Source organism: Centropristis striata, chromosome 16 (assembly GCF_030273125.1).
Source record: "Centropristis striata isolate RG_2023a ecotype Rhode Island chromosome 16, C.striata_1.0, whole genome shotgun sequence".
In the NCBI taxonomy this organism is placed as follows: domain Eukaryota; kingdom Metazoa; phylum Chordata; class Actinopteri; order Perciformes; family Serranidae; genus Centropristis; species Centropristis striata.
In genome coordinates, this window is record NC_081532.1 from 8,952,930 (window position 1) to 8,967,432 (window position 14,503).

General features: G+C 45.6%; 2 protein-coding genes and 1 non-coding gene across 3 annotated transcripts; 2 read left to right on the forward strand and 1 right to left on the reverse strand.

Moving 5' to 3' along the window:
- Nucleotides 1-5,202: 5,202 nt before the first annotated feature.
- On the reverse strand, nucleotides 5,203-5,275 carry trnaa-agc (transfer RNA alanine (anticodon AGC)). Its single transcript has one exon. It is a non-coding gene; the product is annotated as a tRNA-Ala (tRNA).
- A 4,071-nt stretch (nucleotides 5,276-9,346) lies between these two features.
- LOC131988409 (uncharacterized) lies at nucleotides 9,347-11,222 on the forward strand. The gene is made up of 4 exons (XM_059353516.1): nucleotides 9,347-9,714; nucleotides 9,804-10,131; nucleotides 10,212-11,002; nucleotides 11,156-11,222. The coding sequence occupies exons 1-4, from the start codon at nucleotides 9,467-9,469 to the stop codon at nucleotides 11,220-11,222; spliced, it is 1,434 nt and encodes a 477-aa protein (XP_059209499.1). The 5' UTR covers nucleotides 9,347-9,466.
- Nucleotides 11,223-11,933: 711 nt separating this feature from the next.
- Nucleotides 11,934-13,211, forward strand: LOC131988411 (uncharacterized). The gene is made up of 3 exons (XM_059353517.1): nucleotides 11,934-11,955; nucleotides 11,994-12,492; nucleotides 12,593-13,211. Exons 1-3 carry the CDS (start codon nucleotides 11,934-11,936, stop codon nucleotides 13,209-13,211), a joined length of 1,140 nt encoding a protein of 379 aa, XP_059209500.1.
- Nucleotides 13,212-14,503: the final 1,292 nt, after the last annotated feature.

Sequence of the window (14,503 nt, forward strand, 5' to 3'; positions counted from 1 at the left end):
TGACAAAAGGTACATTATTTCTATAGTAAATGTAAAATGACCACTTGTCAACATTTTGTCACCTCAAAATCTGCAATTTATAATAAGTTAAGTATAAGCAATAGTGTATCCAAGTAAAATGTGTCCTATCGGCATGTAATCTAAAATGCATGCAAACTCACTAAAGAATTAAGGCAGTATCTCCAAAGTGCGTTTCAAGTCAGAAAGCCAGTAGTCCCTGATGTTCTTTGCTGTCTGTCAGTCAAATAGATATTTTTGCAGCAGAAGCTCGGAACTAAATATCCATGAAAACAAGTGTTTAATCATTGCTGTGGTAATGCTCACTGTATTTGAAATTAAACATAATTTTTCATTGTGGTGAGTTGGATTCCTTACTTTTATGTTTAAGTTATATTGAGCGATTTTATGACCCTCTATGAGCAGTATGGACGAGAGCAATGATTAGCTACAGCGACCAATCATTTTTTCAGCATACAAGTAACCTTTACAGCTCTGACACCAACACAATTAATCCATTCAGTCTGTAATAAAAGTTCTTAAAGACAAGAATATCATCCCTTTTGTGGAGGTAAGCAAGTCTTCCCTCAGGTTATACTGCATCAGTGACTTGTAGGAAACACTTGTATTTACATTATTTTAACTTGTTGACTGTCTCTGGCATTATGTAACTCTGTTTACCTTCTCTGTGCTCCACCAGCCGTCCAGATATCGCCCTCCTCTGGTTCCTCATCCCTTTCAAAGCTGCGAAACACCTGTTATGTGACCAGTACAGGTGGCTGACCATCAAGATCGTCTCTGCTCTCCTGCTGCTGGCCATCGTGGGTATTTTCCTCTACAGCATGCCTGGTTACATGGTGAAGAAAATGATGGGGGTCTGAGTTAAAACCAGCAGATGATATCCAAAGGGTGCATTCAATAATATTTAGAATTTCTTTGTGAATGTTTTGCAATTTACCATTTGACAAAATAACAGATGTATTGTTAAGAGCACTATTAGCAGTAATAATCATAAGTCTTGAGTGCATCCATCATTGGTTTAATGTAAAACTCAACATATAGTGTGCAGTTGTTCCTGTTTATTGAAATGGGGTTTTCTTTATTCCCATTCATTCGATGGCCATTGCTCAAATTGGCTTGTGTTGGAGATCAGATTTTCTTGCTTGAACAATGTTTGTCATGTCTTGTTTATGCATCTATGTACAATATTTTAAATTTGTGCATAAACTGACATCTGAAACACTACATTTTCTGGTAGTCCTGTCGTTTGTTTATGCTGTATGTGTCCTTGTTTGAATGGTATGTGTTTACTTGTAAGAAACAGAAAGGGTAGTGCATGCCTATTTTTTCCATCCATCCATAAATGTCCTAAACTTGTGGATCGGTATACATTTTTGCTCATACACTCAAGTAGAAGCAAGCTTTATTTTTGTTTTGTTTTTTAAACTTTGCAAGTAAAAGTACTAAATGGCTTCAAATCAAACAGTTTCTAAGTTCCATTACTGTCAGTCAATTGATTATAACCATTTTGACATGAATACATCCAACCAATGCCTTGCATGTGGTGTTCTTGAAAGTGAGGTAAAGTGGTAAAAAGAAAAAAAAAGTACTGTAGTCACAAAACCAATACAACAGACCGATACCGCCCTTGTTGTTTTTCCAACTTCACCTGAGTATATTATTGGCTGGCCGGCGAGGGCAGCCATAAACACAGGTGTGTATGTGACTGAGTCAGTGATCACACTTCGTTCAGGGGCGGGGCTGCTCGTCTGCTGTCCTCTTCTACTTTCGCAGTGCGTACCTGTTTTCAAACAAGTTGTCATTGACCTCCCAAGGACAGTGCTTTTACTTCACTCATTAATTCAAAGGTAATTATTAGAGCCCAATCATAGAGTTGTGTGGTATTGTTCCTCTCAGGTGTATTATATCATTAAGCACATTACTTGTAAGTATTAAAGGGACACAAGCATATTTACTAATATCCAAAATATCCAAAATCAGATCATAGACACTACCTTTAAATATTTCTGTAACACACTACACACACAATCAAACTGATCAAACGCAATTAGCCATATACTAGGTTTTGACCTTGTCTTGTTTTAGTGAAAGCTAAGTTATTTTTTTTTATATGTTCTTAAAAACTACAAATTCATCAAAAGCTACTGGACTGCACTAAGGAAAATGATTATTACCTCAGGTTGTTTCTTTCTCCACAACTATAATACATACATTGTGTTTGGAACCAATGGATTTTTTTTTTTTGTCAAATTTCTAACTCACTGTTTGTCTCTGTGCTCCATCAGCCGTCCAGATATCGCCCTCCTCTGGTTCCTCATCCCGTTCAAAGCTGCGAAACACCTCATATGTGACCAGTACAGGTGGCTGACCATCAAGATTGTCACTGCTCTCCTGCTGCTGGCCATCTTGGCTCTTTTCCTCTACAACATGCCTGGTTACATGGTGAAGAAAATGTTGGGGGCTTGAGCTATCTCCTGGATTTTGCAATTTCACACACAGAGAAATTATTTCACTTTTAAGTTGCCCTTGTGTTCTTGGAAAGTTTTTTTTGCCATTTGACAAAAGACACCATTAAGTCATAGATTATGAATGGCTGCAGTATACAAAAAGGCAAGGTTATTATTTTATTGACATGTTATCACTATAATCCATTACTGCAATATAGTGGTGCAAATTTGTTATTTCACAATGACCGTTTATCTTGCTTAAAATATTAATATTATTATTACTGTTGATGTTATTGTGGTTGTTGTGGTTGCTTCTGTTGCAAGGTAAGGTTGTAACCTTTGTGCTGATTTATTGTGAACTCAACAGTTTGTCAACAGTGTGCAGTATTTGTCTGACTTTTGAATTTGTGAATAAAGTGACAGCTACAAACATTTCTAATCTTCAACATAATCTGTCTGGTCGTCTGTTCACATACATGGCTGTTGTTAGAAGTCTCAGTGCCGTCACGCTCCATGCCTGAAACACATTGTTTTCCTCTAAAGTAATTGTTTGGCAATTAAAAAAAAAAACTCTTCTCTTAAATAACCAAACAATGTATTTATTTTGTAGGGTTGCCGTTCTTTTTAAATATATGTAGGAAAATACTTCTAACTCAACATGTTGAAATTGGGGGAAATGTTCAAAATGATTACAAAGTGAGCTGTTAAAAACTACAGCCAAGTATTCGATAGGGCAATTCAGTGAAATTGTACCTGGCACACTCTCGCCTCACAGCAAGAGGGTCGCCAGTTCGACTCCGGCCTGCGGCTCTTCTGTGTGGAGTATGCATGTTCTCCCGGTCCTCTCCCATACTCCGGCTTCCTCCCACAGTCCAAAAACATGCACTTAGGTTTAACTGCTGACTCTAAATTGCCCATAGGTGTGAATGAGAGCGTGATGCAGTATGTAAAAGGGCAAAGTTATTCTTTTATTGACATGTTATCACTAGGTATAATATTATATAATATTTAATATTGTTATTATTACTGTTTATATCGTTCTCGGGTTGTTGTGGTTTCTTCTGTTTCAAGTTAAGGTTGTAACCTTTGTTCTGATTTATTGTGAACTCAACAGTTTGTCAACAGTGTGCAGTATGTGTCTGACTTTTGAATTTGTCTGACAAAGTGAGCCATTTAAATTACAGCCAAGTATTCGATTAGTAGTGGAATTCAGTAAAGTTGTAACTGGCTCAAGCTACAAGGTGGTGTAGTGGTCGCCGGTTCGACTCCGGCCTGAGCTCTTCTGTGTGGACTTTGCATGTTTCCCCCGTGTCAGCCTATGGTGTCAGCCTGGGTTCTCACCGGGTAATCCGGCTTCCTCCCACAGTCCAAAAACATGCAGTTAGGTTTAATTGGTCACTCTAAATTGCACTTAGTTGTGAATGAGAGCTTGATTGTCTGTCTCTGTGTCAGCCTTGTGATAGTCTGGAGACCTTTTCAGCGTGCACCCCGTCTCTCGCCCAATGTCACCTGGGATCGGCTCCAGCCCCCCACGACCCTGATGCGGACAAACGGTTAAGGACAATGAATAAATATACCTGGCACGTTTGGGAATCGAACCGAGTGCCTCCCGAATTTCAGTCAACGAATCACAACAACATTCGCTGTGATTGGCTAATTCCCATTCCAAATCCATTTTGCCTGCTACATGATTGGCTATCCACTGTAAAAAAAAATAAAAAAAAATGGATGACGTAAAATAGAATGCCCTTCCCAGGTGTTTCGTCATGATAGAATGGACGTTTCCTAGTTTGTCGGACGCGAAAACGGGCTAGCATAAGTCGCTTCATAACATAATTTTCACAACAGGATGCAGAGCTGGTTTGACAGGTGACAATTTTTGTTTAGTTTATGGAGTCGGAAACTTTTAACACTTGGTGAATAAATATGCTACCACTAGAACCGCCGCTAGCTTGGGTATAAAAGTAGCAGCGCAGTCGCAGGCTGAAGTTTGACTGTGGTACTTGTAGTCTTCCGCGGTTGCCATGGCGGTTTGACTGGTGGAAATGGAACGGCTGAAAGGTGAGGTAGGTTACCAAACACTGAACTAATGAAACCATGCATAAGTGTGTTTAGATATTGATAAATATAAATATATTTTGAGGGCTTTGTTCTCTGGAACAGTTTTACTTTCTCTGGCCTAAACTATGGGCCCAAAGCAGCACCAAATATAAATTACACTGTGCTGCCATCTGCTGGTTCTCAACGAACCCAACAGACTGCTGGTTTAATCTGTCATGTCAATGTGATATTAACCAGCTCAGCCTTCGTATGAATTTTGTATTCACAATTATTTTCAAGAAAAGTCATAGTCGTTTTACTATTAACTGGTAGGCAAATCTTGAAAGCAAAGGAAGTTTATTGTTAGGCTTTTGACAGTATGACGTTAGTCAGCACAGCAAGACGTTAGAACTGAATACGATTGATACATTGGAAGACACATTTTGTAAATGTTTTATTTCGGCTTTTATTAAACATGTTTCCTTGTAAAACACCTGAAACTTGAAACAAGGGGGCATGCGACCCAAACTTAACGTTTCAGTTGGATAAAGAGTAGTCCATTAACGCGTAAGGACAGTTCCTTCGAGGTACCTTTTCCCGTTAACAGGGCGACGGCCGGTTGGCAAAGTTGGACTGGTAGTAATGGTGTTTAAAACTTTGACAAACACTAGAGAGCACGAAAGAAAAATGGAAAAGCTGGAGGATGCGGGCATCGATCCCGCTACCTCTCGCATGCTAAGCGAGCGCTCTACCATTTGAGCTAATCCCCCGTTGTAGTAGGTAGCAAAACAACTACACTGAAGTTAGTTTTAAGTTGGATATTTGACAGACATCTGCATCGGTTAAACATCTTCTTCGCTCCGGGCACAGTGCGACTCCGAGCAAGCCACTTCACCATTTCAAGTGTGAACCATAGACTGTATACAAACGTAGATATAAGACGGCTACGGAGTGTACCGACTTCCTGTTTTCAAAATAAAAATGTGAGATATTTAAAACAAAGATATTGTGTTTAAAGCGATTGAGAAGCTATTGAGCTAAAATGCTAATATTACATATAAAAAATTATTTTAAAAAAGTATGAACAGATTTGAAATATAAAAATAGAGGGTGTATCTCATGCAGCCAGTGGAGTAACATGATTCCACACTGATTTTGAGTCAATTGATCACATCACCTGGAAGCTATTGAGCTAAAATGCTAATATTTTCATATAAAAAATAATAAAAAAAATATGAACAGATTTAAAATGTAACAATAAGGATGTATCTCATGCAGCCAGTGTAGAACTATGATCCCACACTGATTTTGAAGACGTTAACCGGAGCGAAGTAGAGGTTTAACCGGAGCCCTCCCTGTGGGCTTACTTTGGGCTTACTTTGGACCAACGACCAATCACGAGCGAGCGCTCTACCATTTGAGCTAATCCCCCGTTGTAGTAGGTAGCAAAACAACCGGAGTGAAGTTAGTTTTAAGTTGGATATTTGACAGACATCTGCATCGGTTAAACCTCTTCTTCGCTCCGGTTAAATCTGTTCTTCGCTCCGGTTAAACATCTTCTTCGCTCCGGGCACAGTGCGAAAATGTGGGATATTTAAAGCAGAGATATTGTGTTTAAAGTGATTGGGAAGCTATTGAGCTAAAATGCTAATATTTACATAGCGAAGTAGAGGTTTAACCGGAGCCCTCCCTGTGGGCTTACTTTGGACCAACGACCAATCACGTTCCTTCGCTGTGGGCTTACTTTGGACCAACGACCAATCACGTTCCTTCGCTGTGGGCTTACTTTGGACCAACGACCAATCACGTTCCTTCGCTGTGGGCTTACTTTGGACCAACGACCAATCACGTTCCTTCGCTGTGGGCTTACTTTGGACCAACGACCAATCACGTTCCTTCGCTGTGGGCTTACTTTGGACCAACGACCAATCACGTTCCTTCGCTGTGGGCTTACTTTGGACCAACGACCAATCACGTTCCTTCGCTGTGGGCTTACTTATGACCAATCACGTCCCAGCGATCATTCTCACTCTGACAGTCCGTCCGCACTTTGGTAAATCCTGTATTACTCTGTTATTAAACGTAATTTTTAAAGGTTTGCTTGGATAAATTAAGAGAAAAAGATATCTCTAAGGTTAATATAAAATGTAAAATCAAATATTTAAAAAGTAAAATTATAAATATCGCTTAATAATTAATAATTACCGGTATGTGTGAAAGCCGCTGTTTTCAGCTGGAGTACTGACAGGCGGGAAGTTCAAATATTGTCAATTCTGATTTTAAAAACGCAACGTTAGTTAGGTAAAACGAAGGAGTAAAAGTAAAAAATATATTAATATTAATACATACGTCAATATAGGCTGTAACGTTACGATACGCCCATATGATATGAACGGTAAAATGTAATCCCGCCCATATGAACGATGAACTACATGTATTTATTCCCGCCGTAAATTATGAATGAAAAACTTCATGTATGTACGTGAGGCTTCTCCCGCACATATATAAGATGTGTATATGTCCATATATATAACGTTACAGTAGTCTTGCACTGTTGCACACACTGTAGGACCAGTGGCCGAAACGTCAATGTCATATTAAAAGTTTCTTTCATATGGAGCCTCCGGTGTGCTACACTAATTTTTAGAAATTTTACCACAATTTATGTGGTGTATACCAATAAACTCAGATTAAGAAAATATGTTCACTTAATCACAATTAATTCACTTAATCACAATTAATTGCTAACAATCTTGTTTGTTTGTTTGCAAAAATTACTTTCATATCACATTTTCAGTGTTGAACCAAATGATACACAGTTTTGTACTGACTGGTTTTATAGTGTATTCACATATTATAATTTTATATGATTTATCAAGTGGGGACAGTAAAATGTTGTGCCTCGTCTTTGATCAATATACAGGTATCATTCAGATAACTAGAGCTAATAGTCTTTTATTTTTCTTTCAGATAATGTATGCATATCTAGTTTTTCGCCGCCAGTCAGCTGGTTCTACCAGGCTGCTCATGGCACCCACGGAGGAGGCGAAGGCGCTCACCAACACCAGGTCTGGGAGGGCCAAACCCAAAGAGGAGGTGCTGGCAGAGGCCAGTACTTTCGTCAGGGGTCACGGTGGAGACCCAGCTGACCGGTTCCTGGTCCTCGCCCACTGCCAGCTGCAGTTTGGTATGTTCCAGGGCCAGAGGTTCAGGTGGCTCCTGGAGAACAGCCTGGGATATGCTGTTTACCTGCTGCACAGCATTTCTAAGGAGACGGTGCAGGCTAACCCTCTGTCGGAGAACAAGCAGCTCTTCCAGGAGTACGCCTCTCAGATTGGAGAGATGGTGGTGGAGCTGGAGGTGTTCGGCCGCAAGCAGGAGATGCAGAAGAGAGCGCGGGACACTGGCGACCAGGGCCACTTGATGGTGGAGTTTGGGGATTTCAAGGGTCGCTCCATGAAAGAAGTCCATGAGGACCAGAGCCAGAAGGCCCAGGCCCTCATCAAATACCTGGAGACTGCTGATGCCCGGCCCAACACCAACATGGCCATTTTCAAGGCGTATGTCTTGAAGAGACGCACTGCAGCCTCCACTTCCTCTGCACCTCCATCCTCTGCACTTCCATCTGCAGCCTCCACTTCCTCTGCACCTCCATCCTCTGCACCTCCATCCTCTGCACTTCCATCTGCAGCCTCCACCTCCTCTGCACCTCCAGCAGGAGTCCAAAGTGGTGCATGGAAGCCCGCCACTGTGAAATCCCTGCTGGCAAAGAATTTGTCCTCTTCACAGATCGTGAGGAAGATGATGTCACCAGTCAAACTCTGTGAGTACGAGTGTGAATTTTGAATTTCCCCTACAGCAGTCCTACATGTGTAGCTTGTACCATTTTAACAGATTATACAAACTTGTCCTCTTTTTCCCAGCTCCAGCACCTCAGCTCTCCTTACCTCCACGCTCCAAACCCCGGCAGCTTTTCCCTGCTGGTAAGTATGCACCATCTTGCAGACATTTGTCTCTGTGCATTGTCAACAGTAGGCCTAATGCTTTTAACATTTCCTCTCCAGAGTCTGCTGAGATCGGTGATGAGGAGATGGTTTCTGCTGCAGCGCAGTGTGAAGCTCAGCTCGATACAGGTGTGGCATATGACACAAATGCAAATATTATGAGAATGTTTAGCGACAACACTAAGAATGTTATTGTGTGGAAAATTCCTGTGTTTTAAATATATTTTTATTCCCAATACAGCATAAAACCACATCAACCAGGATGCAAACCTTAAAGATGTACAAAGGTGTCTCTATATTTTTTGCGTTTTTGCTTAACTCCACTCACCCCATGTGCTCCGAATCATCACTCATGCCTTTGTTTTTAACAATGACCCTGCATGCTCCTCTCATTCACGCTTTAGCTCCCTCTGGACTGCTGGGATGTCGTTGTTCTAATCATAACAATAGTAGTTGTTACTGTGTCTGTGTGCATGTTTCATATCTGTGGGCCTCATCAATACTTACACATTAATTTTGCATAATTTTCCATGTGTTTACCCTGGGTTCTTTGCTTCGTATTATACTGACATTAAAAACAGTGTAACCTTAACATTGTGGCAGTTTGTGAGTTACTTTCATGACATGTTACTATCAAAACATTCAATCTAATTTTGTTTTGCTGCCTGTTTGCTTAATTCCTCCTTCATCAGCTCTTGCAGCCACGGTGCCTCCTGAGTCCTCTGCTGACCCTCCACCTGCAGCTCCTCTTCATCAGCCGCCGGCTGAGCTTCCCAGTCACTGGAAGGATCAGCTTCCACCTTACCAGCAGGCGTGGATCCGGCAGACGTTGTTCAAGGCCAACCCACGCACCGGGAAGCCAGAGCTGGTCTCACAGCTAAAGCTGTGGCCCCCCTCATTCACGCCCAGCCTCCCGCCTCACCTGACCTCTTCTTCTGCCGCCCACTCTTCCTGTGGATGCCCCAGAAGATGTGGCAGTTCCCTCTGACCTGCGTCCGCCCAGCCTGTGCCAAGCACAGACTCACCGCCGCCGGAGTCTACAGGACGGTGCGGAAGGTGCTGGACATCGACGGCTGGTACGACCTCGCCACCGAGTACCTGGAGTGCAAAGGCTGCTCCAAGAAGTATCCAGCGTGGTCGGAAGACATCTTGGGCCAGCTGGATATGGGCCACCGCAGCCAGTTCCCAGCTCTGCTCACTTACAGGTAATTTATGATCAATGTCAACCATTATTACAGCAGGTGCTTTTATTTGTGGGTTGCTTTTCTGACATTACACTCTTTCCTCTCCTCAGATACTCGTGTGGCGTCCGCGTGCTGCGGATGATGAGGGAGAGGACGATGGGCAACATCGCGACCCAGCTGTTCAAGAAGCTGCAGGAACAGCACAGCGAGGCGTGGATGGAGCGCGTCCTGCAGTACCTGTCAGCTTGTGAGCCCTTCGCTCGGTCCGCTGTTGTCCGCCCCCCCGTCTTCGCTGAGCCTCCCTGCCTACCTGCCCTCCCCAAGCCCAAGTGGCTGCTGGCTGTGTACGCTAGGGATGTGCTCAGCCGGCTGCACGAGGTGAAGGCCAAGATCACCTCCATCTTTGGCTCGGTCCTCAAGATGGACTCCACCAAGAAGGTACCACAGCCCTCTTTATGTGCAGAGTTTTGAGTGCAAACACAAGAGACAGTTTTTAACTCCTTATCTTTTCTGAATAGGTCACGAAGAAGCTCGCCGGTGCTGCCACAGGTACAGCTGCCTGGTGCACTAATGTCGGGAACGAGTACGGCCAAGTGCTCGTCTCAGTCCCGACAGCTGGTGAGGGACAGGCGCTTGACGCCATGGCAGCTGGCCTGGTGAGGCGGTACAGTGAGGCGGGTGAGGCACCTCCCAAGGTCATCTATGTGGACAGAGACTGCTGCAGCCAGCGTGGCCCCTGTCGGGTGAAGGCCATGTTTACAGGGTGGGATGAGCTCCAGGTGCGCCTGGACATCTGGCACTTCATGCGGCGATTTGCTGCAGGTGTCACCACGGAGGCTCACCCCCTGTACGGCGTGTTCATGGCCCGCCTCTCCACCTGCGTCTTCCAGTGGGACCCGGAGGACGTCGCCGCTCTTCGCCGCGCCAAGGAGGGCGAGCTGGCAGCGAGGGGAGTCGGCCACATCTCCGAGGAGGCGGTGACCACGCTGATCACCCGGAGGGAGCTGGCGCTGCACTGCAGGAGGAGGACACGGGGGGCGGAGGAGACCAGCAGACTGATCGGGTCCCTCATCAGTCTGTTTGACAGCCCGAGCGGGAAGGACACTCTGGGCGTTCCTCTGCTGGACCACGAGCGGATCCAGCAGATCTGGAAGGAGCAGCAGAAGCACCTGAGCTGTATCCAGGACCCGGAGGACTTCCCGCTCTACATCAAGACTGGCACCCTGAAGAAAGGCAATGTAGAGCTGTGCTCCTACAGGTGTGCCTGGGGCTCCACCTCCCTGGAGTCCTTCCACCTCCACCTCAACAGGTTCATTCCAGGTATTGCACACATATGCGTTACTAGTTTTATACCTCTTCTTTCTCAGAATGTGTGGCTTTATTTTTTAACATCTATTATGTGTTATAGATACTTCATATGTTTTACAAACGTGACATGCCTCTTTGTGTTCTGAACCTTCAGGAAACAGTGCCAGCGACGCCCATTTCCAGGCGTACCTTCTGGACGGGCTGATGCGCTGGAACGATGACCGGATGGAGGAAGCTGTGAAGGGAGCATCTTCCATCCGGTCCTACGGCAGCGCTCTGAGAGAGGCGGTGGACCAGCTCAGCCAGAAGGTGCTCGGGAGACGCTGGGATGAGCGCTATCGCACCCCTGGAGCCTACACAGGTAACAAACTGTTCAACATGGAAAAAAACAGCAAGATGAACGTTCTTATATGCAGTACCATGACATGTGTCGGAGGAGACTTCCCCTTCTTCAGAAGTGTCATCAGGTGCACCATGAAACCTATGAAAAAAGGAAATACAAAAAAAGAAACAACAAGAAAAGGTTAAACACATTAAACATTTCACTTACTATTTCCTAATACAGATTTAAAAACAAACAAAAAAATTGACAAACGTCACAGCAGCCCAGAGGAGAACAAAGAAACAAGGTGATGGAGATGAGCACAGGTGAACACTCAGGTGATGCTCACGGGGCTCAGTAGTCTCCTCCCTGGCCACTAGATGGCAGTCAGAAGTCATTCACTGTCATTTACACTGTGTATTAATCAATGTAACCTTTCATGTATTCAGTGAAATATATATATAAAACCCTCTTTTTTCTGTTTTGTCTTTTTGTTTTTTCCAAGGTGAACTGCTGGGTATGGAGTACCTCTATAGCCAGACCGGCAAGGAGCTGACCCCAGTGCTCCAGGACCCCGAGGAGGAGGACAGGCTGGTGGAGGAGGTGAACGATGAGGACATACAAGATGAGGGGTATGTTGAAGAGAGCGTGGGAGAGCATTAGGGAGAAGTCATCGGGCCGGATGGGGTCGCCGGGTGGGACAAGGTCCAGGATCTCGCCGCCTGCCTGGTGGATCTCCATGAGGCTCCTTACCTCACCGAGCTGCAGGTGGGCCAGATCGTCCGGCTGTGGACAGCTCTCCCTGAGGTGGACAAACAGCGTGTGGACTACCAGCCTCGCCACCAGGAGCGCCTCACACACGGCCGCTTCAAGGCTCCGAAGCGGTCTGGAGTCACACCGGGCGTGGAGAGCGTGAAGCGCTGCCTGATAGGCCATCCTGGGGGTCCGGCACAGTGGCCCAGCACCAGCCGCTTGGTTGAGGCAATGTGCATCAAACTGTGCACGTTGCACAAGTCTCCAACCAAGAAGGCTGGAGTGTCGACCCCCAGGTGGTCCAAGATCCTCGGGGCGTACCACCACATCCGGGAGCTGGTGCTCAACATGCCGCGGGTCATGGCGGAGACCACCCTGCAGCTCTTTGAGCTCAATCAGAGGACACTCATCCAGTGGTAGGTCTCATGTACCCCCTGGAAAGCCTTCAAATACCCCCAGGGGTACTAGTACCCCCATTTGAGGACAACTAATCTAACACAAATGATCTTCTTTCAGGTTTCAACGGAGGCAGAAGAGCCAGGAGATGAGTGTCCTCTCCCAGGGGATGCCTCCCACCCCCCAGATCGCCGTGGCACCGGACCAGCTTCTGGCCCCGAAGGACAAACTGGCGCTCCTTCCATCAACATCTGGGCCACGCCATGAATTTGTCCTTCCTCCGAATCTGGAGGGACAGGCTCCCCTCCTGCGGCCAGGCAGACGGCCCGCTGCTGCCACCAGGGACCGCCCCATCACGCCCACCCCCACAGCACCACCACCACCTGCAGCAGCTCAGTCAGGGCGTCTCGTCCTGAACCCCGACAACACGCTGTCGCTGGTGCTGGCAGCTCCTGGTGTCTCCACACCCGGCCTGGCTCCTCCTGCTCCTCTTGCTCCTCCTGCTCCCGTGTCCCGCTTCACGGAGAGGAACCGACGCCGGCGGGCTCTTGAGGAGGAGGGTGGAGCTGCAAAGAGGAAATATGTGCGAGAGGTGCCATACAACAAGTGTGCACAGTGTGGTCAGCCAAAAACCAAGGAGTTTGGCCACAGCCGTTTTGGAGGCGCCACCTTCTGCCCTGCGGCCTCACAGGGAAAGTCTCTGGAGGAGTGGCTGCAGGAGCAGAGAGCTGCAAAATGACTCGTCTGTATATAGTGTATATATTGTGTTTATATTGTGTGGGTGCATTTTTGAAAAACTCTTTGAAACATCTTAAATTAATCACTGTACAGCTTTAATTACAGTTGGCAACAAAAGACATGAACAACAAAACAAAACAAAACACATGCCAAAAGTGTGACCACCTTTATTAACTCGCACTGCTTTAAGGTCACCAGAGCTGCACAGGTCGCTGCTGGAGTCCTCTCTCCTCAGTGATGACATCACAGAGCAGGTGGACAGGATGACAACTGCCTTGCTGAGGAAGCTTAAGGTGAAGGTGAGTCTCCATCCTGTCCACCTGCTCTGTGATGTCATCACTGAGGAGAGAGGACTCCAGCAGCAACCTGTGCAGCTCTGGTGACCTGGAGGGTGAAAGCAGTGCGAGTTAATAATGGTGGTCACACTAAACACTGACACTTTGCTGCCCCGGGCGATGCAGCTCCTCCATCTCCTGGGTAGGAGGAAGCCTCTTCTTTGCCACCAGGCTCCTTTGGGCTCCTTTGGGCTCTTTCTGGCTCGCCGTGCCAGGTGCGCCTCCACTGCTCCGGCTTCTACGAGGACCGGTTTTCCTGTCCGTCTGTGGCCCGGGGACAGGATTTTGAATTCTGGCTGGAAGTGAACGTGGCAGCCAATCCACAGCCTGCAAGAGAAGACAATCACAGGTCACAGGTCAAAAAGTGCCTGAAGTGACTGTGATTTTCTGATGCGTGTGTTTTGCTGTGTGGGTTTGCTGTGTGTGTTTTGCTGTGTGATTTCTGATGTGTGTTTTCCCTTAATGTTTGTTTGGGAACATACTGTATTAAAAGACTATAAGCTTAATTATCCTTTCATGTGCTTCTTGTTACTTTAACAGCATCACACACACAGTTAGTGGGTGGACCTGAATTGATTCCTGAGGGGTCGGGGTGGTGGGGGTTGTTGACAGAGCTGTCCATCTCTTGGGTCATTAGGGGGTCAAAGGGTGATAAACAGTCATTAATGTAACCCCCCCCCCCTCAAAATGAAGTGTGTCACTCAGAAGTCACCTGGCACTTGTAAAGCCATTAAAGTGTGCAGCTGGCTGGGGGCAGGCACTCTTCCACTGACCTACCCCTGAACTTGATCAGCTGTGCTCTGCCCACAGGATGCTTTGCTGCAATAAAATAAATACTTAGTTACAAACTACTTGTTGCATGACTTCAGATCACCTTAGTGTAACTTAAATGCACTTTAATTTAATAATCATAACATTATCAGAGACGTTCTATATTGTATATACTCATATATCTATA